The 25,409-nt window shown below is 56.6% G+C and overlaps 1 protein-coding gene across 1 annotated transcript in view; it reads right to left on the bottom strand.

Moving 5' to 3' along the window:
* Positions 1-21: 21 nt before the first annotated feature.
* Positions 22-25,409, bottom strand: part of TSHZ3 (teashirt zinc finger homeobox 3) — a 71,231-nt gene continuing 45,843 nt past the window's right edge. Inside the window, exon 2 of the mRNA XM_025425259.3 lies at positions 22-4,913. Within this exon, the coding sequence (XP_025281044.1) occupies positions 1,708-4,913 (3,206 nt within the window). The 3' untranslated portion in view covers positions 22-1,707. The remainder of the gene's footprint in view (positions 4,914-25,409) is intronic.

Here is a 25,409-nt window from a genome sequence, read left to right as displayed (position 1 = left end):
AATGGTGAACGCAACACAAAATTATAGCAAAAAAGACGATTTTAATGCTGCCGTAGAAAAAAGGGTTATATGAAGAGTCACATAATGGTGGTTCATTGTCAACAACAAAACAGGGCACAGAGTGTGTTACAGTGTCTGTGCAGCTTACATGCCAATATTTTATACATAGGTTCTCATATGGTGTCAGCTGTCATTTACTTCTGCAAATTAACTGCCAAAAATGGAGAGGAACAAAATCACTTGGAGAGCCGGTAACCACGGGTTACCTTTCATAAGCCTAAAGATAAAGCTGCAGTGTGGGATCTTGGGAGAATAATTAGGAAGAACAAAACAGAAAGTTACCAATCGAAATAAAAAGGCATCCTACAATATGGAATAACAACCGAGAGGGCGTATAAATAAGTGAAAGAGGTCGTATCACAGAATGCCTCGTGACTTTTAAGCAAAGTATTACAGTACAAACATTTTAAAGGCTTTATCAATGCTTAGGAGATACAGTACAACTTCTTTTTTGTGGCTGTTGCTCTTTTTTTTTTTTGATTTTTTAATTTTTTTATTTTTCTCTTCTTCTCCTCTTTTCTTTTCAAATAGACTTAACCCTTTGAGCACTGAGTTGCTTTCGAGCGTTCTTTGATTTCTAATAAATACCTTTAAAAATCATGTGCAAAATAGTTCTGATGCCCGCCATGGATGTCACTTCCTGGCCTCATGTATTCAGACTGGTCAAAACAAACGATAATATGATGCTAATAAATATGTATAATTTAAACATGAACCTCTATCGATATAGATGTACTGTATAGCAAAACAAACAATCATACTTTGCTTTCAGATAATGTTTCTGTATACTTTATAAATGCTATCTGTGGTATCTTCTGTATAATTTACAATGTTTGCATGTAAAAAAAAAAACAACAACAACAAAATCCATAGACCTTAAGAAAAAAAAAAAAGAAAGAAAGAAATTAAAAAAAAAAAAAAAGAAATATACACTATACATAGGCACGGCTTATGCCCGGAGCATAGCAGGTACATAAAACACTGTTGCTATAAATGCAGGAAAAAAGGTCATTTAAACCACAATCACATTTTTCATAAGAGAGTCTGAAATCTATACAATATATACATCTATGTTTCAATGTGAAAATAATATTCTTTTAAATTTCAAGGCGTGTTATACCCCTGCAGACCTGCATAAATGGAGGTTCATATTATTAATTATAACTAAGCTGGTAAGGAGTTTAAAAAACAGAGCTTCATACATTATTATTATTTTATTTTATTTTTTAACCAAATTAATGCAAAAGTGCTTCAAAGTACTCAGAGGGCTAAAGATGAAAGGGTGAGAAATGCCAGCACACTCGAGCCGCGTGGAAAAAGTGTGCCCGGTTTCGTTATAAATGCTTAATTAAACTGTCTGTTAATGCATGCAGCTTGAAGCATCGAGGGGATGCTCACAACTAAATCCCATTTACACAAAGTTCCAAACACTTACCACTGCGTTTTAACCTTCATAGTTTACCAGTAACAACAGCTGATTATGCACCTCTATTAAACACTGTACAGTTATACAAAACGGTCCAGCCCAGAGTGATTCTCTGCAGTTAAAATAAGAACATGTGCCAAGAACAAGACAGAGGGGCCCTAAGGTGCCTGCAACAGTTTTCCCTCAAAGCAAATTCCAGTCACTTCCATCGAAAGCAAATGCTACTGCTTCTCTAACTCCGACACATACAGGAGGTGGTCTTCTGGGGACTTCCCGTGTGTTTTGCTAAGGTGAAGTTTAACGGCGTGCTTGCTCGCAAAGGTCCGATTGCAAAGTTTGCACTGGTAGGAGGTCCCCAGGTCCTCCTCGGGGGAGGACGTCACCAACTTTTCTGAGGGCGACTTGGTTTGTGCTATTTGATTATTAAGCTGTTCGGTGGACAGTTTGGACAAGTCCCGGAGCCGGAAGCCCAGGTGGGACTCGAGGTGACCGATGTACGTGGAAGGAGTCCTGATTTGTGACGCACAGTCGTTACAAAAGAACACGGGGTGGCCAGTGTCCAGGTTTTTGAGGAACTTCGTTCCACCTGTCCTTCGAAGCTGGTATTTCACGTTGGCCAGCCAGTGGCTGATGGTGGTCATGGAGAGCCCGGTGAACCTGGAGATGTGCATGCGCTCCTGGGGGCTCAGGTCTGACATGATGTACTTCCCCTCGGAGGTCTGCCGCAGGCTGGCGGCGAACTGGGCCTGCAGGATCAGCAGGTGCTGGGGGTTCCAGTTTGACTGGCGGCCCTTCCTCTTCTGCGCGGGCGTCGCCTCCTCGGCCTCCTCCAGCGTGGCCCCGTCAATGTCAGACTTCTCGGAGATGCTGGAAGGAGTGGAGGACTTTGACGTGTGGCTCTCTGTCAAGTTCTTCAGCATATCGGATATATCTGACAAGGCATTCTCGCGGAGCGGCGAGTTTGACATGAATGATACGACGGCAGATGTCTTTGCCGTTGTCACCGTGGATGAGGAGGTTGCCGGGGATGTGGACGTGGGTGACAAAAGCACTGAACCCAGAGAGCAGCCCTTGTCACTCTTCCCTTTCGTCAAGTCTATGGGCTGGTCGTTGCTGACGTGGTAGAAATAGCGGTCGAGGTGGTCCGCCTTCTTGGACTGCAGGGGCGGCGGGGTGGCCACGGCCGCCTTCTCGGCCAGGCTGTTGCTCATCTTGAAAAGCATGCTCATGGGGTCGAGGGCCGGCAGGGAGGGCTTGGCGGCCTTGCCCAGGTGAATGTTCATGACCGACTGGAGGGCGCTCAGGGGGTTCACGAAGGGCTGCTCGGGCGGGTGGTCGGTGATGATGGCCGTGCTGCTGCTCAGGCCGCTGCTCGTGGGCTTCACCGGCTCCTTGCCGTTCTCCGCCGGCTCGGCCGCGGGGCTCCCCTCCTTGCACGCGTCCCGCGGCGGGCTGGGGCTGCCCTCCTGGCTTTTGAAGCCCCCGTCGCCCGTCGCCTCCATCTTGATGGGCTCGCTGGCCTCGCTGCCGCACGGGGACGGGGTGGCCCGCTTGGGCGGGGACAGCTTGCCCTCCGGCTCCTTCAGCTTCTCCTCCACTTTGGCGACTTTCTCCGTGACCTTCTTCACCAGCTCCTCCATGGCGTGGAAGTTGGTCTTGGGCATGGGCGAGGTCTGGCTGCTGGGCGGGGAGACCAGGGTCTGGCTCTTCGTGGGCGACACGATCTCGCTGGTGCCGAACATGGGTTTCAGGGGCGCGCTCTTCCCCGACGAGCCCAGGGACAGCTTCATCATGTTGGGCAGCTGGTAGGCGGCGTGGATGCTGGGGTAGCCCCCCCAGCTCGGGGTGCCGTTCTGGGCCTTGTTGATGGCCGACGTCACCGTGTTTTCCAGGGATTTCAGGATATCCAGCCCGCCCTTGGGGCTCTCCTCCAGGTCGTTCTCAGTCAAATAGTGGTACTTGGAAGAGATGTCGTACTTCTCCTCTTCCTCGCAGGGCTTCTCCTTCTCCTTGGGCTTGTCGTCGGGGGCCGCCTTCTCCTTGTCGACCTCCTTCTTGACCTCCACGCTCAGCTTCGGGGAGACGCTCGCGGGGGTGTTGGCGGGCGACGTGAAGGTGGTGGCGGCCAGCGGCACGGACTGCACCTTCTCGTCCAGCAGGGTGGTGATGGTGGGCGTGACGGGCGTCTCCATGATGGGCTTGCCCTTCTTCATGGCCGAGTTCGTGACCTTGATGAAGTGGCCGGTGACCATCATGTGGGCCGTGAGCTCCTGCAGGGTGTCGTGGGAGCTGCCGCACTCCATGCACTTCAGGATCTGCGACTTGCGGGCTTCGAAGTGCCACGCGTAGCTGGCCCCGTTCTGGTGGCCGTAGCGGTTATTTGGCGTGATGTAGGGGTTGGAGTTCTTCTGAAGCATGTCGTTGGCGTCCGCCATCGCGGCCTTGGGGGTCCCGCCCGTGGAATCCGGGGAGCTGGGCAGCTCCAGCTCCAGCGACGCTTTCTTCCGGGCGGCGGGGATGATTTTGGCTGCGACGGGGGTGACGGGCTCCTTCAGAGGCACTTTTTGGTAGTGTTTCGTTTTGATCATGTGGACGCTCAGGTCCTGGAGGGACTCGAACGAGTGGCCGCAGTACATGCACTTCAACACCTTCTGGGCGTCCTCCTTGCCCTCCATCTCCAGCAGCGAGCGCTTGCGGGGCTTGGACCAGCGCTTGGGGTTGTTGTTGTCCGTCTCGTGGTTGTCGTCGCGGTAGTGGCCCGTCTCGTTCATGTGCACGGTCAGCTCCACCAGCGTGTCGTAGGCGGCGCTGCAGTCCTTGCAGCGGAACTTGCTGGCGCCCGTGAAGATGGAGCCGTAGAGCTTGCTGCTCTGGCGGTACAGCTGCACCGTGCTGAAGAGGCTGGGCTCGGGCAGCGCGCGGCTCTGCGACACGTGCTGCAGCGTCTTGGCCATGGCGCTCTGGTGCCAGTCGAAGCTGCCGCTGCCGCAGCTGCTGCTGCTGCTGCTGCTGCTGCTGCTGCTGCCGTTGTTCTTGTCGGACGACGGCTGGTGCAGGTTGAGGTGCAGGTTGGACCAGTAGGAGTTGGACAGGAAGTTGTTGTACACGGCCTTCATCTGCTCCAGGCTGTCCGACACGGTCGTGTCCTCCAGGGGCGCGGCCGCCTCCTTGGCCTCCTCCTCGTTCTTGATGGAGCCGCTCTCGAAGTCGGCCATGCGGTCGCTGGTCTCGCTGATGTGCGACTCGCTGTCCATCTCGTGGCTGGAGAACTCGGCCGCCGGGGAGTTCTGGTAGCTGGGGCAGGCCTTGGCGAGCTCCTTGTCGGGGCACATGTACTTGGCCGACGGCTCCCCATCTGCCGCGCTCTCCTCGGGGTCCAGGTCTTCCTCTACCAGGGCGGCGGCCTTTAGCTCATCGGACACGTAGGCTGCCGGGGCGGGTGTCGTGCGGGCAGGTGTCGAGGTGGCGGGGCGGGCGGGGAAGGGAGCGACCGGGAGGGGGAAGCAAAAGGAAGAGAAAAGAAAAAAAAAAAAAAATAAAAGAAAGAAAGAAAGAAAAAAGAGCGTTAGTTAAGTGCCGAGCCCACCTAGAACATTCTCTTCTCGACTCGCAGGGAAAACGCCGCAAAGTAGACGGGCACGTGTATTTGTAAAATTAAATAGTTAAAATGTGGTGTTTCTTTGGAGCAAAAAAAAAAAAAAAAAAAATCTGCTCTTCAAACATAATTTGCCACCTTATTCTTCTCAAGGGGCAACAGCTTGAAATTAAAACTAAATTTGAAATTAATGAAGCACATTCTGGAGGTGGCATTCATTTCTAAAGTAATAAATTACTTGTATCAACCTCAGAGACAGCAGTTCCTGTCTGTCAATTAATATGTCTTATGCTTCTCCTACCCCTAATGCATTTCTTAACAGACAGATTCACAATTTAAATTAAGCAAGCATTTTTTACTCATTACATTTTTTGAGGCTCAATCTTTAATAAACATAAAGTACGAAAACATCAATAAAATTTTTACGAAGTAAGGAGAAAGTACATCAATTGCAATAAATTAGAAAAAAAAAAAACAAGGTTTTGTGGGGGTTTCTTTCGTTCTTTTTTCTTTTTCTGTTTCTTTTTTCTTCCTCCTGGAAGAGCAGGTCTCGTAAAAGCTCACAGTGAGTTTTCCGGGTCTGTTCCAGATGGGAGAGAAGACCCTGACCCAGCCCTGGCCCCGTCCTCCGTGTGTATATTCAGCTGCCCTCTCAGCCACCTGCACACACACTCTCCATGCAGAATTATGTCAGAACAAGTTCAGGAAAATTGGTATGCGGTGCTCATTCCTGCTGTATAAATATATACAAGACCTTCCAGTGGACCTTACAAATGTCAAAGTGTTTGCTCTTTAGACTACTTTGTCAATATTTACTCAGCATAAGCTTCATGGGCATCCAACAGGGATCTTGTCTTTCTGGAAAGCAATGTAACTGGGAATATAAACCCAGTGTGCCCGTCCTGGGTGGGGGGCGGGGTGGAGGGCAGGGCCGGGCGCCGTGGGTTCTAGGACAGGCACATCCGGAGACGCAAACCCAGGACCACGCTCGTGTGAAGGGAATAGCTTTTGTTATCATTATTTTTTTTATTATTATTATTTTTTTCATTTCTTTGCACCCAGGGACTCAGGGTGTTCCTCACCAGACTATGCCCGGTTGGGCTGGTCTCGTCAACAACCCGGCCTGGCCCAAGGCCTTGTGGTGAGCAGCACAAGAGGGGGGGGACGGTCTCCAGCCAGCTCCTCAACATGCCTGCGTCAGGAGGCCGGGGGTGCGGTGCGTGGCACGGCCCAGGGTGCTGCAGTGCTAACGCTTCGTGGACTCGAACAAAGCAATACCCCAAACTCTCAGGAAGGAAGAGGGAGCTTTGTTTGTGGAATGTACTTCCAGAATTTTAAAGTTTTGCCTCCCGTCAATTTGACATCAGGACACACACACACACTAAGAGGCAGTGAAATGACTCAAGGAAAAGAAGACGTCCTGAAAGACACACAAGGTATCTCCACCCCTTGCTCTTCAGGCTGGTCAAGTGTGGTTGCATTTCACTCCTAAATCCCCACTTTGAGCGCCAGGAATCCTAGGCGGAGACAACAGGGACACCCCAACACTGAGGTCAGCGGAGCGAGCACGGCACGGTGCTCCGGCCACACACACACGTTTGGGCCTCCAGCAGCCCAGCGAGGGCCTGGTGTCCGAGCCACAGAACGCCCTTGACGGACGGCCCAGGAGGTCCCGGGGTGGACCTCACGTCTGAGGCCACGCATTTTGCAAGGACACATGGAGACGGCAAACAAGCTCTTTCCGTCCGGCCAGGCGAACACGCCGTGAGGGCCGCGGGAGGCTCCTCTGTCGGCCACGGGAAGGCGGATGCCTCGGATGGAAAAGGAGTAAGAGGAGAAGAAAGAAAGAGGATCTCCGTCTCGCCCGACCTCAGCCTTCCTCGGCCTGCGGCGCATCCTGGAACGTGGTTCCCAAATCCCAGCAGGGCCGGCAGGGCTGGAGGGAGGGCAGCCAGGGGTGTAGACTGTCCAAGAGTCACGGTTTGCCCGGAAGTGTCCTGGTTTTAGCATGAAAGTCTTGCATCCCTAAGAGGGCCGGAGGTGGGGGTGGGGAGTGCTCAGTTGGTCAAATGCCTGCCTTCGGCTCAGGTACGATCCTGAGGTCCTGGGATCAAGTCCCGCTTGGGGCTCCCTGCTGCTCCCTCTCCTTCTCCCCCTCTCCACCCCCCAGTCGTGCTTGCTCTTCTCTCTCTCTCCCCATCTTTCTCTCAAATAAATAAACAAAATCTTTTAACACTATTTAAAAAAGGAAGTCCTGCATCACGAGAACCCTCTGGGGCCTGGGCACACGCGGTCGGCCGGTCGCCGGAGCCAGGGACACACAGCACGAGCAGGTCAGAGCGTCCGGGGCGGGTGTGCATTCCCCTCGGAGGGGAGCTGGAGCTGGGTGCGCGGGGCACAGACACAGGCCGCCGCCCGCACAGACGCCCCGGGTGCCCAGGTGCATAATGCTTCCTTCCACCTGAGGGCCTCCATTCATAGAAGGGAGGAGGAAAGCCCCCGGCCTCCGTCCCTACAGCTGACAAGGAGGAAAGGCCTGGCCCCGTGGACAGGGGCAGACCTAGAGCCCGTGTCCCCTGAGGTGACCGTCTGAGCCACAGCCTGCAGCACGGACCCACGCTCTGGGCGCTTTGCTCCCACTACGGCTCCCAGGGAATCAAGTCTGCAACAGGCAGCGATCCCCAGAAATGGCCCAGCGGAAGCAGCTCTGGGGGGACGCCGGGCAGCCAGAGCAGCTGGGCCAGCGGCACACATGCAAGAGCCCGCTGCGGCGTGCAGGCCGCCCGCCGGGGTGGGGACATCCGGTGGCCGTGCCGTCCACCTGCTGCCCAGGAGCGTGGGGCGCCCCGGGAGGCTCGGCGCAGGGCAGCACCTCACCCAGCCGACCGGCTCCCCGCCTGCGTGCGTGGGCCCCCGACGCCCTCCAACACACTTTGCAAATCCCCCCATCCGCTCGGAACGCCGCCGCCAGTCCGGTGACTGAAGAGGAAATTAATACTGAAAGGAAAGTAGGGCCAACCTCCTGGTGGGAACAGAACCTGCTCCGAGGAAAGTGATCATTCGGAGCCGAGAGGCGCCGGGTCCCGGGGAGGAGACGTGGCTTTTCCCCCACACACACACCCCTGCAGCCACCCCGGGCCTTGCCGCACACCACGGGGACAGGGACCTCGCCGTCCGCTCGGACCTCGGCGTCCTTTCCAGGCCCCGCGGTGAGGACTGTCCCCCTAGGCGGAGCCTCGCGCGTCTGCGTGTCGTCCCGTCGGTGCCCCCTCCGCGGTCAAAGGTGCTCCCTCCCACCACAGGTGGGCCCCCCAGGGCATCGGGCCACCCTTGTCACTCAACCCTGAACCAAGGGGAGGGAGGTGGGAAGGAGCCCTGGGCGCAGCACATGGGGTGGAGGGAAGGGGCTGAGGACGCCCACGCCCCCCACCCCCCCCCGCCAGATGCCGAGCAGGGGGCACATCCTTCTTCCAGGCCTAGGCCCTGCTCTGTGCGACACAGGGCACTGGACCAGTCGGGTCGCCCTCTGTCTCGTTCCCCACTTTATGGCTTTCCTGAGAAAGGGGTAAACTGAGGCACACGCACTCCCTCCCCCGAGCACGGGCTCCTCGTGAACACTCTGCCGAGGCACCGGTTAGTCCTTTGCCTCCCTGGACCAAGGAGCAGGATCCCCTGTTGGGCTAGAGGGACGAGGTCCCGGACAGCGGGTCAGGCTCTGGGGGACGGGGGCTGCAGTCAGTCACAGGGCACAGTGGGACGTCAGGGGGCTGGGTGAGCGGCGGACCTCCCCTCCCTGGGGCCTGGCCAGACCGCGACTCAGCACAGCCTCGAGGTGCCTGGCGACCGGCTGGGTGAGCCCCTCACTGCCCCTAACCTGGGGTACGACCCCTCTGGACCCTCCAAGGCAGGGCCTCTGTTCTACGTCGTCACGGCCCTGCAGGGACCGGGTGAGCCTCAGGGGCCCCGTCTCCCGTGGAAGCCGAGGAGTTGGAGGTCCCTCTTGGCAGCATGTACCCCTGCTCCTGGTCCCAGCGCAGCCACCGCCCCCCCATCAGGGAGCCCCCTGCCCCAGCCCCATCCCATGTGCCCCCTGCAAAGAAGCCATCCAACGCTCACACCCTGAGGGGCGATGTCCGGGGGCTCGGCGCCCCTAGTGCCCTGGGTGCCCTGGGTGCCCTCTCCCTTCCAGGGACAAGGACCAGCACTGGAATCACCTGCTTGGAGCCAGACGTTTCAGGATGGGGACGGCTTCGTGTGGCCAGCGCCCGTACCCCCAGCACCTAAGGCAAGCCTGCGGCCGCCACATAGAACCCCCCAACACACATCTGTGCAGCCAACGGACGGATGGATGAGTGACCTGAGCATCTGCGTGGACCCAGACCCAGACCCCCGCCAGGCCCAGAGCAAGGCAACGTGCTGGGGTCTGATTCCAAATCCTTCCCGGACCGGCTCTCTCTGCGCATGAGTCCTCCGCCCGGGGACACGTCCCTGGGCCAGACAGGACGACAGCCCGCACCCCTGGGAAGAGGGGGGGAAGCCCTGCAGCGGTGGTGCGCACACCCAAACACCGCTCTCCGGGAGGGCGTCATCCTCGGGGCTCTTGTCCCCCCAACAAATGGACCTGAGACTCCGGCGGGCTCGTGTGGGGAGGCAGCTGGACCCGGTCGGGGGGCGGGGGGCGGGGGGCTCCCGTCCAAACCAGACCCACAGCTGCGAAGGCTCAAACACACGGGGCCTCCTGGCTCATCCCCCCCCAAGGGCCTCAGCGAAGAAGTTTCTCTCCCGGAGGCGAGCCGCTCGAGATGTGCCGCGGCCACCCTGGGGACACCCTGCTGCCTCCCCGCGTCGCAGCACCAGGACAGGCCGTCTGGCCGACCTCAAGGCCAAGAGCGTATCTAGGCAGGTGAACGAACGGGACAATTTCACGGACGCAGAGCGGAAGGGGACTCGGGAGAGCCACGTGTCCCTGCGAAACAGGCCCTCGAAATTCCCAGGGCTCCCCGCAGGCTCCCACGGCCCAGCAGCCCCCGAGCGGCAGGGAGGGCAACCAGTGGGCGTGCCTGGCGCGCATGTGCATGTGAACCACTTCCCACCCGGTGCATGTGACCCGGTCCACCTGCCGGGCAGGTGATTCGACGAGCCCCCTTCTGCGCTGGAGGCGCTGGAGATCCGCCAGGTGAGACGGGACACCGAGCCCGCAGCTGCGCCCCACGGGAGTCAGTGCAGGTGCAGAGGGGACTTGATTGCAGGAGGGTCCCCTGGGCTCATGCCTCCTGAGAGGTGGCTGTGGGGACAGTGGGCGTGTCCGAGGGGATGGCGGACGTGTCCATGGGGAGGAGGGATGTGTCCAGGGGGACGTAGGGCGTGTCCAAGGGGACGGCAGATGCGTTCAAGAGGAGGATGGACGTGTCCACGGGGAGGACAGACGTGTCCAAGGGGATGGCAGACGTGCCCACGGGGAGGATGGATATGTCCATGGGGAGGACAGACATGTCTGAGGGGAGGATGGACGTGTCCAAGGGGAGGATGAACGTGTCCACGGGCACAGCGAACGTGTCCAAGGGGAGGACGGATGTGTCCACGGGCACGGTGGACGTGTCCAAGGGGATGCCCCACGTGTCCACGGGGAGGACGGACGTGTCCATGGGGATGGCGGACGCGTCCAAGGAGTGAAAAGCCAGGCCACCTTGTAATCGGGTTGGGGGCAGCGGCTCCCTCATCAATATTTATTATTGTCATGAACTCAGCCACCAGGTGAAAAAGAAACGAGTACGTTTGATGGAACTACAACCGGCGCGGGGCGGCATAACGGATTCCATTGCTGGGCAGGTGGCAATGGCCTTCGTCGCCCGTCTCCCCCCCCGCCCCCCCCCCCCGCGGAGGAGGTGAAGGAGTCGCAGCGACCCGGGGGTCAGAGCTCTCCGGCCGCCCAGGCAGGTGGCGGGAGGGAGGGAGGGGGCGCGGCTGCACCTGTCCCGCCTCCCAGACCCAACCCCAGGGAACACTGGCCCCGCGCATTGTCACGGTTCCTGGGCTGCACTGAAGGCTCCGCGTGGGCCCTCTGTTTTCGAAGGGGTTTTGCCTGTAAAGCTTCCTCAGATCCCCGCTCCCTCACCTCCCCAAAGCAGAGGGGCGTCTCCTGTTTTGCACGTGATCCCCTCACGGGTCCCCGAGGCAGCTGGGGCCTGGGACAGACGAAGCGAGGGCGGCGGGCGCAGGGGGAGGTCGGCCCCGTCCAAGTCCAAGGGCTTGTGCGGAACACACAGAGACGGAGGAGAACGATGGGGAGAGGAGAGAAGAATCCATTAGGATGGGGGCTTGGGGGACGCAGAGACAGAGAGAGATACGGGGAGAGACCAAGAGACAGAGACAGCCAGAGCCGGAGGAGCCAGGGACATGGGGAGAGGAAGGGACGGGGCCCCTGTGGGGGTGGGACGTGGGCAGGGAAGGGGGGTGATGGCCATTGGAGGAGAGATGGGCAGGAGACCTGACTCCAGGGGCCAGGAGGGACGGCGGGGAGCACACAGGGCCTGGGGGTGGGGGGGCAGATGGGCAGGAGACCTGACTCCAGGGGCCAGGAGGGACGGCGGGGAGCACACAGGGCCTGGGGGTGGGGGGGCGGCCTGGGGAGGACAGAGGCCCGGGGGCTGCAGGCTCAGGCCTGTCTCTCCCCCCCCCCACCCCACCGCCAGCACTCGGGCTTTCAAAGGATGCAGGGTTTCTTGTTGTTGTTTTAGCCACCTGCCAGGAACCGGGATCATGAGCTGAGTCAAAGGCAGGCAGATGCCCAACCGACTGAGCCACCCAAGTGCCCCCATTTTTTTTTTTTTTAATTTTTTTTTTTTTTTTAAGAGCAGTGTAGCCAGCCGAGGAGCTGACCAAGACGTTCCAGGCTCAGCTGACCCTGGTGACCAGATCACGTGGAGGTGGCTTCTGGCCCAGAGCCGAGGTGGCCGTTGGGGGCAGAGGACACCCAGTGTCCTGCCGGGCCTGGAAGCCCCAGGAGGACCAGCCCCGGAGCCTCGGGCCTCCACAAACCGCAGGGCCCCCCTGTGGGCCCCCAGACACAGGATCACACGTGGGGCCGGGAGGTGCCCGGGAGACAGGCCCAGGCGGCAAGCCTGAACCCCGACAGCGGGCGGGGACAGCCACGGCTCCGGAACCAGTGCTCTGAGTCCCCCCACCCCGTCCAGGGCCGGTGTGCACCTGCCTCCACAGCCGAGGCCCCGTCCCCGTTCCACACGTGGAGTCCAAGTTCCGCTGTAATGAACCCCACCCCCCGCCCCCTAGGGAGGCCCCGAGTCCTCTCCCTGACTCAGGACATGCTCAGACGCGGAAGCACGCGGATCAAACGTGGGGTATCCTGGTCGCCTCGGGAGCCCCCGGCCCCCCACCCCTGGGCCCACGACTAAGCAGACTCCCAGGAGTGACAGGGGACACCTGGGAGCCCCTCCCCAGCACCTGGGAGCCCCCCTCCGCGGCGCCCCCCGGGAGACCGTCCGCCAGGGTGCTGGCCTACACCAGGCAGAGGGCCTGCTGCGCAGTGAGCCCGTCACAGACGGCGAGGCCCTGGGCCTGGGCTCCTGCCACGTGGGATGCCTGGGGCCACGAGCCTGGCTTCGGGCGCCGAAGCTCCAATCCTTCCCGGGCACGGGAAGGCCTCCCGCTCTGGCAAATGCAGGCTTCCTGGCTGGGGGTCTCCCACACCCCAGGTCTGCAGGCTGCCTTTCTGGGGAACAGGGCCCTGGGGGGCTGGGTACCAGCTCCCCGCGTGGCCCAGGCTCGGCTCCTCCTCCTTCTGGCCACCTTGTGGGCTACAGGTTAGCAAGAAAGCCAGGGGGGAGGGAGGACAGGTAGGGAGAGAAACAAAGAGCAAGGGAAGGAGGCGGAGAAGGAAGAGACATCAGATCAACAGGCCCAGAACTAGTACCTCTGACCCCGCACACCCTCCCCCCAGGCCTGGGCATCCTCAGGACTTCCGAGGAGGTTAGCAGACAGGGGCTGCGCCAAGCCTGGCCCACCCCACAGCTCCGCCCGCTTCCACCTGCCTCCAGGTTCCCAGGCTCCCCGATCCCGTGGGGGTGGGGTTAGACCAGATGCCCTCACTCAGCGCCCGCAGGGAGGGCCGCCTCGGGCACCCAGGCTGCAGCCCCCAGCCTCCCCCCCACCCAGGCTGCGCCCAGCCCCCTCCAGGGCAGCCTCTGCCCTGACTCGCCTTCCTCTTTATGGGGACAGAGCTTGACAGCCCCAGAAAACCTCACCAAAACCTCACTGTGTTCTAAACACACCTAGGAAATCCAGGGGGACTGCCCCACTTTACCGGAGCACTTCGCTCCACAAAGGAATCCCACAGAGTGCCCGTGCACTGTGCCCTCGGGGTTATTCCTGCCCAGGTCTCTCTCCCGCGAGGGTAGCCAGGTCTGCAGCAACTGCCCCGACTGTGCGACTTGATCTGGGGCCCAGAGTTATCCCCGGAGGTTCTGAGACCCTGTTAAAATGTGCTGCTGGGAGCCTGGAGGGCGGGGGGTGGCGACAGGCAGGGGACTCAGGCCCGGGTCCTGGGTCCACTTTCAGCCTCTAGGCAGCAATCAGACCCCAAAACTCAGGGCTTCCGAGAAGGGAAAACTCAGAACGCATCCTGCTGGCTGCTGATGGGGAGGGGGCTCAAAGGAGCAGCACTGCTGGGGGCTCGCTTTTTGGGCGCAGAGAGGAGGCGATGGCAGGAGGAAGTGAGGGACGGGAGTCCGGGCAAGCTTAGCCGAAGCGCTGGGCAACACCAAGGGGCTCAGACTGAGCTGTGGGCCTCTGTCGGGGTATGGAGTAGACCACGGGGACAGATTGGTTCTCGGGAGGGGTATGCACCGCTTGGTACCTGGGAGGTCAGGACCCAGCAGAGAACATGCGGTCTCTCCATCCGCCCACCTGGACACCTAGCACCACCCACCCAAGCCATCTGCAGTGACAGAGGTCGCAGGCCCTGGGGACAGGGAGAGATGGCATTCGTGGATGGCCCGGGGGAGAAACCAGGGGCTTCCCCGTTGGGCACTGGGGCTTCGCAGGAGCCAGGATAACCCCACACACGGCCAAAACTGGGCCCGAGGAACCAGGAGGGCACGGCTAGGCTCCGGCGAAAGGACATGGTGGCTGAAGCTATAGTGGTCAGGAGTTCTCCAGAAGGCTAGCCGCGTTGGGATGACAACCTCCCCTAGATTGATTGTTCTTCCCACGAGCGAGGTCAGGAATATTAATTTTGTACAAGTTAATTTGATGTAATGTGCAAGATGAACGCTTGTTCAGTTGGGTATCACTGTGCTAATAAAGCTGCGATGCTTTCATGCCAAGAAAAGCATGGCATTAGCTGATTGGCGGATGAAGTCGGCGTGAAGACGGCAACGTCACCCTCCAGCAGAGCCAGAGTGGCCGGCGGTTGTTCAGGCCATAACAGGCTGCTGCCGAGTCTTTAGGAGGCCAGTGACAGCCAGTCCCGGGGACACCTCGCAGCTGCTGGAGACCCCAGCGTCTTCCGAAGATGGAGCACCCAGACCAAGGCCTATGCCTGCAGAGGTGGCAGGGAAGCTTCCAGAAGCCAAAGGTGGAGCTCCCGCCCGAGGGCAAGAAGGCACTTCTGAAGCTTCTCTGTGGATTCTCCTTGCAAACCAAAGAGCCTTCGGCCATCTCAGTGGCCCTTCTGAACAACATCCCTCCCCTTCCCGAGGCCCTCCCCGTGGAAGAGGGGGGTCAAAGAGGAAGCCAGGAAGCCAGGAGGCTCCCCAAGAGCTCCCTCGGCTCCAGGATCATGCTCCCCTCACTGCTTCTGGGGGATGCGCTCTGCTACGGTCTGGGCAGCCGCCCTGCTGCAAGGAAACGTAAATATATCGAAGACACAGTCAGATTCAAAGCAATTACCTCAGACAATAAAAAAGTAAATAAATACTCAGTTTGGGGATCTCCGGAGTCCCCCCGCCCCCCGGTTTCAAGCACACTTCACCCAAACAAAAATCCTCTCTCCTTGGTGCAATTTCAGACAGCAACAAATAGGGTTTCGGTGAATTATTAGGGGCAAGGCACATGCTCAGACCTCTCACAGGGCACACGTGAGCAATGGTCAATTTTGCTAACGGCAAGAAGAATCAGGCCCTACACACCCTCAGCTCTAGAGCCTGGATCTCCTGGAGGCTGGACAGAGCGATCCTCATGGGTAGCCTGTGGTTTCCAACGAGGCAGCTACTAAGCTAAGGAGAGCCCTTGACTATCTGTGCACTCAGTGATCTCAAAACCTGGGGGGCCACAGTTGAGAAGAGGGCAACAGATTGAGGAAATCTGGGGTAGTCCTTACGAGGGGCCTCTTCAAAGTGTGCTACGGACGTACAACTCAAATTCTTGCTAGGCCTTATTGGCTCTTCTCCATGACGCCAAAAGAGCTATATCCAGGGAGGATGTAAATGGATGGCTTCCATGAAACAGGAATGAAGACTTACGTGGAAGAGGAGGCAACTGATTCATGCAACTGATCTATCCACCAATCCATCTACTCACCCATCTACCCACTCATCCATCCATCCACGCATCCATCCTTCCGTCATCCATCCACTCATCCACCCATCCACCCATCCATCTATCCATACATCTATCCATCTACCTACCATCCATCCAACCACTCATCCATCCAACCATCCATCCATCCATCCATCCATCCACTCATCCATCCATCCATCTACCCATCCATCTATCCATTCATCTATCCATCTACCCACCATCCATCCAACCACTCATCCATCTATCCATCCATCCATCCTCCCATCCATCATCCAACCACTCATCCATCCACCTATCTATCCACTCATCCATCCACCCATCTATATCTATCCATCCATCCATCCATCCATCCATCCATCCATCCACCTATCTATCCACTCATCCATCCACCTATCCATCCATCCACCCACCCACCCATCCATCCATCTATCTATCCATCCATCCATCCACTCATCCATCCACCCACCCACCCATCCATCCATCCATCCATTGATCCATCCACCCATCTATCCATCCATCCACCTATCCATCCATCCACCCACCCACCCATCCATCCATCTATCTATCCATCCATCCATCCACTCATCCATCCACCCACCCACCCATCCATCCATCCATCCATTGATCCATCCACCCATCTATCCATCCATCCACCTATCCATCCATCCACCCACCCACCCATCCATCCATCTATCTATCCATCCATCCATCCACTCATCCATCCACCCACCCACCCATCCATCCATCCATCCATTGATCCATCCACCCATCTATCCATCCATTCATCCATCCATCCATCCATCCATCCATCCATCCATCCATCCACCTATCCATCCATCCCTCCATCCCTCCATCCATCCAAAACCTCATTCCTTCATCCAACATATATATGATATAAATACACACTCTAGATGTTTTAGTTTAAGAGTAAGAAGTCATCAAAATAAATAAGTCAGAGTCACAAGTTTTACTTTTATGTGGTCAAGATGACCCTGGTAACATAGATCACAAGGGCATTAGAGGGCCATACACCCTCATAAACTTCCTTCAGATTCAAAGCCCCACATAACCAAGCTCCATTGTACCTTCCAAGTTTATCTCCCACTGCCCACCTGTCCTTGGACACACAAGCCACCCCTCCCTGACGATGTTCCTTTGACCCCCTTGGTCTAGAAGTCTCTTTCACTTTGAGCACCATGCTCTGTCTCCTCATATCCTCCTCCAAGACCTTGCTGGTTCCACCTTCCCCAGGAAACCTCTTCTCACCTGTCCCTCTGCAAGCGAGCTCTTTAACCTCAGTGATGACACCACGGGTGGAAAAGTCATCTCTAAACTCTGACTCTTAGAGAAATACAAGGAATGACTATTAGCATAATTGCTTGTACCGAGTCTCTTCTGGTACTTATCCCACGTAGCTTTGACAGTGGCTAACCACGGGCATAAACCTCTCTCCACATACACTACAGAGCAGGGGCTCGGCACTCCTCACCCGCGCACCCTTCACCCAGCCCAGAGAGTCAACACTCTTACAAACCCCCGGTCAAGTCCACAGCCTCTCAGGCAGGAGCTGCTTAGCCCAAGAACTGCCACCGGCCAAGTGGCAGAAGTTCCCGCCATCTCCCTCCACACTCTCAGATGCAGGGTAGAGTGGCCCCGCGGGCCCTCCGGCCTCTCCCACATCTCTTCACGTCTCCTTCCTCCCAGCTCACAAAACAGACACACTCCACAGAGTCGAGGCCACAGTATTTCTCAGGAGATTCCAACAAGGGTGCTTAGCTTATGACCACAGAGAAAACTGGGAGAAGGCTCCCAGGGACCATAGAGAAGCTCAACCCTTCCCTCCCTGCATAGGTACGGGCATGGTAGCCTCCCTGAGGCCTGCAGCACTGCCTGTGAACCAGCCAGCACTCACCTGGAGCTCAGCCAGCACTCAGCCAGCATCCGGACAGCACTCACCTAGAGCTCAACCAGCACTCAGTAAGCATTCATATAGCACTCACCTAGCATTCAGCCAGCACTCAGTTAGCATCTGGATAGCACTCACCTAGAGCTCAACCAGCACTCAGGAAGCATTCATATAGCACTCACCTAGCATTCAGCCAGCACTCAGCTAGCACTCAGCCAGCACTCAGCCAACATCGGGACAGCACTCACCTAGAGCTCAGCCAGCACTCAGCTAGCACTCAGCACTCAGCCAGCATCCGGACAGCACTCGCCTAGAACTCAGCCAGCACTCAGTAAGCATTCATATAGCACTCACCTAGCATTCAGCCAGCACTCACTCAGCACTCACTCAACCAGCACTCACCAACACTCAGATAGTACTCAGCCAGCACTTACCTAGCACTCAGTCAGCACTTAAACAGTACTTGCTAGCATTCAACCAGCACTCACCTAGTATTCAGATAGCACTCACCCAACACTCAGGCAGCATTCAGCCAACATTCAGGCACTACTCAGCCAGCATATACACTCAACATTAAGCTAGCACTCAGCCAGCACCCCACTAACACGCAGATAGCACTCACCTGGCACTCAGGACTCACCAAGCACTCACCCTACACTCAACCAGTACTCAGCCAGCACTTACCCAGCACTCAGCCAGCACTTAATAATACTAGCGTAGCACTCAGACAGTATTCACACAGCACTCAGATAGGGAAAGGGTGACTGGGTGACAGGCACTGAGGGGGGCTTTTGATGGGATGAATAATGGGTGTTATACTATATGTTGGCAAATCAAACTCCAATAAAAAATATACATATTAAAAAAAAAAGATAGCACTGGCTCAGCATTCAGATAGCATTCAGTCAGAACTCAGAAAACACACACCCAGTACTCAGGCAGTTCTCGCCCAATACTCAGCACTCACTGAGCACTCAGCACTGAAATAGCACTCGCTCTGCACATACTCAGCACTCAACCAGCATTCACCCAGCACTCAGCCAGGAGTCAGCACTCAGACAGTACTCACCCTGCACAAACCCATCATTCAGCCAGCACTCACTCAGCACTCATGCAGTGCTCAGCTAGCACCTGGCATTCAGCTAGCACTTACCCAGCACTCACCCTGCATAAACCCAGCCCTCAGCACTCATTCTGCACATACTCAGCACTCAACCAGCATTCACCCAGTACTCACCCAGAATCACCCAACACTCAGCCAGCACTCAGACAATACCCACATAGCACACACTGAGCACACACCAAGTTTTACTAACACACACGTGACCAACATTTATATGGACAGGTCATATCCAGGAGAGATAGGTCAGCTCCCTAAACAGATTTGTTTAAAGAAACAAAGCTTCAAATGATTTATAATTTTGACTGACATATACAAATACCCACTGATTTCAACTTCACTCGTATTTATTAAGATAGGTTTCCCTAAACCGACATATAAACAGTGCCTATTGGCTGGGCTGGCATCACATTACATGTTTCCCTTCAAATATCCGGTCTCGCTGATTTATGCTGACTTTTGTAAAACCTAACTTAGGTGCTTCCTGTTCTAGATTCAAAAACCCCTAATAGAGACAGAACATGAAAGACTCCTAACTCTGGGAAAGGAACTAGGGGTGGTGGAAGGGGAGGAGGGCGGGGGGTGGGGGTGACTCGGTGACAGGCACTGAGGTGGGCACTTGCCGGGATGAGCACTGGGTGTTATTCTATATACCAATAGGGCAAATTGAACACCAATAAAAAAACAAATTTATAATAAGAAATAAATAAAAATAACATAGTAAAAAAAGAACCCCTAATACCTCACCATCCTTCAAAGAGAGAGACAGACCCACAGAGACAGGAAAGAGAAGAAAAAAGAAAGAAACATAAAACAACACTCTCACCAGCTGATTAGTGCATCACATAATCATTTTATGGAAGCTAACTCAGCAGCGTATATCACATTTGAAAGCACGTATATTCTTTGACCCAGCTAGAAATTCATACTATAGAAATACGCACATATGTGCAAAAAAAAAAAAAAAACTCTAAAAACCGTCTAACCCACCAAAAAGTGGGCCACCTATACCATGAAACAACATGCAGCAATTTACAAGAGTTAAGAGAGAAATGCCAGAGCAGCTCTGGAACAGCAGGGGTGCTGTTCGCAGCCGCAACCGTGTACACCGGGGCACCCCCGCCGAAACGCTGCGGCCCTACTAGGGTACAGGTGCACCTCTCCGGGACACGGCACCTCTCCTCATCGAGACCTACCCCGCAGGAACGCACGCGCAGCCCGCCAGCAGACCCGGACCATAATATCCTTTGGCACAGGATCGCAAAAAACCCTCAAAACCACCCAAATGTCCATCAACGGCGAGTGGACAACGTAGCATGGCCCATCCACACAGCAGAACGGTACACGGAGGTGAAGGTGGACCAACCATTATCCACAACAACCGGAAGACTCTTACAAACAGAACATTCAAGGACAGACGCCATCCGCAAAAGGTCATGCACTCCCTGGATCCATTTACATAAAAGTCAAACTTGGGCAAAACCCATCTGCGGGGTCGCAATGGGATCTGTGGTGTCCCACGGGGAGGGAGGGAGTGGGTGCAGGCACCGGGTGATGGAAACGCCCTGCCTCGGACCCGGGCCCGGGTTACCTGGCTGTGTCCACCTCGGGAAAACTCACCAACCTGTATACTTTGTCTTTGCCTTTTTATGTTAATGGAATTAAAAGTTTACTTTAGAAAGAATGAGACATTTCTATACAGCGTGATGTAGGAAGATCCCTAAGGCGTCCTGTGGAATGGGGAACGGGGAAATGTTTTCTCTGTGTGAGTAGGGAGTGTGACAGGTGTGCGGTGGGCACCCCGGGAAAGGGTCTCGCCTGGTGGGGACGCTGTTCTCGGGGTGCAGGAGGGGACAGCGCTGCTGGGGAGGGCGGCGAGGAGGGGCACAAAGGAGGGCTCTGACGCCTGGTTTGCAATGTTCACAAGTGCACGCTCGTGAACGTATTGTGAAATTTAAAAAAAAAAATTTTTAAAATTTTTTTAAAAAGATTTTATTTATTTATTCACAGGAGATAGAGAGAGAGAGGCAGAGACACAGGCAGAGGGAGAAGCGGCTCCATGCAGGGAGCCCGATGTGGGACTCGATCCCAGGACCCTGGGGTCATGCCCTGAGCTGAAGGCGGGCACTAAACCGCTGAGCCACCGGGGCTGCCCAGAAATTTTAACACATATAAAAAACATTTAGTTTTAGTATCTGAAGCACCTCCTGTGTGTCAGGCTGTGTAGCGGGCAAAGCCCCTTCTCAGAGCACCGACTCGGGACGGCAGGTGTAGGACGGCGGGTCCCCGAGCTAGGGCGGGTGGGGGCGGGATGCAGGGGTGCAGGCCTCAGGACTCTAGATGCCCCTGCCTTTGTTTCCCCCGCCCATCTGCATTCTGGGTAAAGATGTCACCCAGTCACGGCTGATCGTGGAAAGAAAGATAAATGGGTAAACTGTGTGGAAACCGTGGACTTTGGTGGAAGGACGAGCGGGGAGCCACTTTTCTCCTGCCTCGAAGGCTGCTGGGCTACCTGGTATCTCCCTGGCATCTCCCCAGGACACCCAAAGCACCCATGGGCCTGCGCCTGCACCCACACGTGGGGCCCTGTGCTCACCCGTGGGAACCTGTGGGTCCTGGGCTTGCCCTTTCCTCTCCAGTTTGGCCCCGTCCCCTCACTCCTCCCAGACTGGGGCCCTGCTATCGTGTCACCGACTGTCCTGAGCCCCTGAGGTTTGTGTGGCAGGTGGGGAAAGGCAGGGGCATCCCCTGCCCTGTTGTCAGAGCTGAACGAGACAGCTGCCTGGTGCAGAGAGGACACGTTGTGGCTTATTACCCCTTCCTGGGGCCAACAGACAGTTCTAGGGTCTTAGGGTTTTGAGTGGAGAACAGGTGCTCAGGAAACCCCAGACTTTGGGGGGATGAGGAAGGGCCCTCAGGACCAATCAGGGCACACGTCCCTTGGCTGATGCTTGCTTCCCTGCCATTCCCTGATGCATTTGAGGGCCCCCGAAATCCTGCTCCTAAAACCCTGCCATGAAACGCCCCGCCCCTCTGCAAAAGGCCTGCAACCCGATCAGAGGCATTTCCCAAGACAGGTTCAGGGGGCACCTTTCTTGGCATGGGGGGAACAGAGCCGAGCGGCGCTCCCTGTGGCCTCCTGGGTGACGGCCCTCCCCAGGTGGCACTCAGGGGCCTGTGTGACCTGAGCATGGCCGGCTGCCCCGGTGCTTCCTGTCTCCCCGGGGAAGCTCCCTTTGGGCCTGTGCTCTGGTGACTAGCCGATGCCCATCCCCCAGGCTGCCAGCTGTCCCCTCCAGCCCAGACTGACCCCGTGTGTGCCCACAAGCCCTCAGGGCCCCCGGGCCCCCCCCAGGAGACCCCTCGCGGCCCGGGTACCCAGCCTGGCGCACTCCTGGGTGCCCAATGAAGCTCGTTGAATCGCTTTCAAATGAAAAGAAGGCGAACTTCAGGCTCACTCTTTTCTGTTTGTTTTGTCTTGTTTCCTCGAGACCGAGACCGGCAGGGCCGAGCGGCATTTCTATAAAGACTGAAAACCCCAGGAGCACCGGCCAAGCCACGGGACCCCCTCGCCCTGCAGCCGCGCCTCGCAGGCCCGCAGCACCCACGGAGGCACCGTCCTGTGCTGACCTCCGCCGAGCCGTACAGCAGTCCACGGCAGGGCGAGCCCACGTCACGGGTGCACTGAACCCGGGGCGGGGGGAGACTGAGGCTGGGAGACAGAGATCAGGGGATGAAGGCAGCCCTCACGACTCCACGATGTGCGGGACACAGGACTAGGGCTGGCGGCCGGGACCAGGCCCTTCCCCTCTCCATCTCCCCGAATACACACGGCAACGGGCTGCTGTGCGCCAAGACACAGAAGGAAGGGGCCCGCGAGCTTGGAAAGGGTGGCGCACATCCTGGGTCCGACGGGGTGACACATGCCCTACCTTAAATGTCACAAAACACACTCCGTGGGTAAAGGCGCACACGCCGCACAGTGGGGGTGCCCAGAGCCGCTTGTGGGTCCCTGCGTGGGGCCCAGGTCTCCTTGGTCAGGAGGGAAAGCAGGTTTTGCATCAGGAAATACCCACGGGAGGGCTGCTCTTGGGGCAAGCGAAGCCTGGGGGTCCCTGCGTGTCACCCACACCGAGCCCACAGAGTAGGGGCAGGTCTGCGACAGCCGCTCTGCTCTGCAAGGAGGGGAGCCCGGTCTCAGGGCGGCCCTTCATCCCGCTGCCTCCCCGAGGGGACGGTCCGAACAGCGTGGAGTCACTGCCGCCAACACGGCACGTCACACGGGCACAGACACTTGTCAAATGCCTTTCCCTTACAAGCACCCTCATCATGACCTGTGTTAATGAAGTTAATTGAATTTAAGATCAATAATGGTTAATTATTGCAATTTGACATTCAGAGATAAATGGCTCTAAGACGGAGGAGCGTGTGTGTGTCTATGCGTGTGTGTATGACAGTGTGTGTGTGAGAGGGTGTGCGTGGGGGGCGTACAAGTGTGAGAGTGTGTGCATGAGAAAATGTGTGTGCGAGCATGTGTGCATGCATGAGAGAGCGTGTGTGCATGTAAGAGCATGTGAGAGAGTGTGCGTGTGTGTATGAGAGCATCATGTGTGTATGTGAGAGAAAGGGTGTGTGTGTGTGTGTATGTGTGAGAGGAGAAAGAGTGTGTGTGTGAGAGAGACATGTGTGTGCATGTGTGTGAGAGAGCGGTGTGTGTGCATGCATGACAGCATGTGGGAAAGTGTGTGCACGGGTATGCTTGTGTGAGCATGCACGACAGAGCGTGTATATGTGTGTGCATGCGTGTGCATGCATGACAGAGTGTGTATACATGTCTGCTTGTGTGTGCATGTGTGTGCATGTATGACACAGTGTGTATGAGTGTGTATACATGTCTGCGTATGTGTGCATGTATGACAGAGCATGTGGGAAAGGTCTGCTTGTGTGTGCATGCATGACGGAGTGTGTATACGTGTGTGCATGTATGTGCATGTATGACAGAGTGTGTATGAGTGTTTTATCCATGTCTGCTTGTGTGTGCATGTATGACAGCGCGTGTGAGTGTGCATGTGTCTGCTTGTGTGTGCATGTATGACAGCGCGTGTGAGTGTGCACGTGTCTGCTTGTGTGCGCGGGTGCGGGCGCGAACTCTCTCCAAAGACGGCGAGCGCGCTCCGAGCCTGAGAGGGATCCCACGAGCCCTCATCGATTCCACTGAAGCCGATCGACTCCCTCCCCTGATGCACGCGGGCTTCTCCGCGCTCCAAGTGAATGTTCTACAAGCTCCTCTAACCCTTGTCAGCGGCCCGATCCATACGTGCTGGGCCCCAGAAATCTATCGAGATGGATTAAAGACTCGCTGTAGAAACAAGAGCAGCTTCAATAAAGGTGAAGGTTTATTATATTGACTATTAACGTGACTTAACCGTACGCAGTTATGAATGCTTATGGATCAGGGCAGTTTAATTTGGGGCAGTTAGATATGATTATAATTGAACACCAATTTTTTTATTTAACATCACCAGAGATAAACTGAATTCAACACGAGGGGGAAAATAATAAATAAATAAATAAAAGCCCAGCTGGGATGGTAGGTGCCCACCGACTTCCCCGAGGACGGCGTCCGGGGGCTGCGCGGCGGGGCCGCACTCGGGCCGGGCCAGGCCTCGGGCACGCTGACCCCAACCACGGGGGCCCGACCCCCCGGCGATCGCCCCGGCGCCACCCGCCCGGAGAAAGGGGAGACACTGACTTTTCAGAAGGGTCTCTGGGTACAAAGACGTGTCCCCAAATACGTGGGTAATGATACCGCTCCACGCTCGCGGAACCCGTTAAATGACCACTTACAGGATTTATGATGACAAAGTAAATGTTGCCGGGGAAGAAAGTCCTTACTGATTGCGGAGCACTGACAATAAAATGCTGCTGAGGAGTTCTGTCAAAATGTAAGATTATGCAAAAACACCGTTGAGAACACTGCTAATCATCTGCTTGTGTCAATTACTTGAAGGGTCTCTGACAGCATATTTACATTAAACACATTTCAGGAGCAAAATCCTTAATGCTATATCAGAATATTTTTCATTACCATTAGCAAATCTGTAAAAAATCTGTCTCCCCCCACCCCCCGCCGGCGACGGTAGGAGCGGCGGTGAGGAGGCTGGTGGGGGCTGGGGTGGGGGGGATTGTGGGGAATCTGAACGCATCCCGCTGAAGAGAAGAGGGGGCGGCGGAAGTCAGACGTGAGGGCTCCCCGGCCTCTCGGGATCCCTCTTGGGGAAGACGACAGTCCCCCAAAGCCTCTCCGCACCGGCTTTCCTCCCGGCTGGGGTGGCCAGCCTCACACGCCCAACGTCACCGCCTCGCTGAGCCAGAGGGGTGGCAGGTGCACGGGGGCAACCGCTGGAATCGGAACCGACGTAGGGCCGGGGCTGGCACCATTCAAACGTCACGCCCCGTCATGTCGTCTTGCCCACAGTCGGGGTGGCAGGGAGATGACCACGGGCAGCCCGGGGCCTGCAGATGTGCGGCCGGGCAAGCCTTGTCCGGGGGGAAGGGGTGGTCACGGAGCAGGGGCAGCAGAGCGGAGGGCAGTGGGGTCCCTTCTCTCCCGGAAGGCGACAGAGGGCTGGCTCAGAGGGACCCCAGGGCGCTCGGAAAGGCGGATCTGGGCGCCCTGAGGAAACCATCCCCAGGAGCGCCCTGGGCCCTAGCTGACTTGACCAGCGTCATAATGGCAGCAGCCCAACGTCTCAGGCATTTCTGC

Source organism: Canis lupus, chromosome 1 (genome assembly GCF_003254725.2).
Source record: "Canis lupus dingo isolate Sandy chromosome 1, ASM325472v2, whole genome shotgun sequence".
NCBI lineage: Eukaryota > Metazoa > Chordata > Mammalia > Carnivora > Canidae > Canis > Canis lupus.
This window is presented reverse-complemented; position numbering and strand designations above follow the sequence as displayed.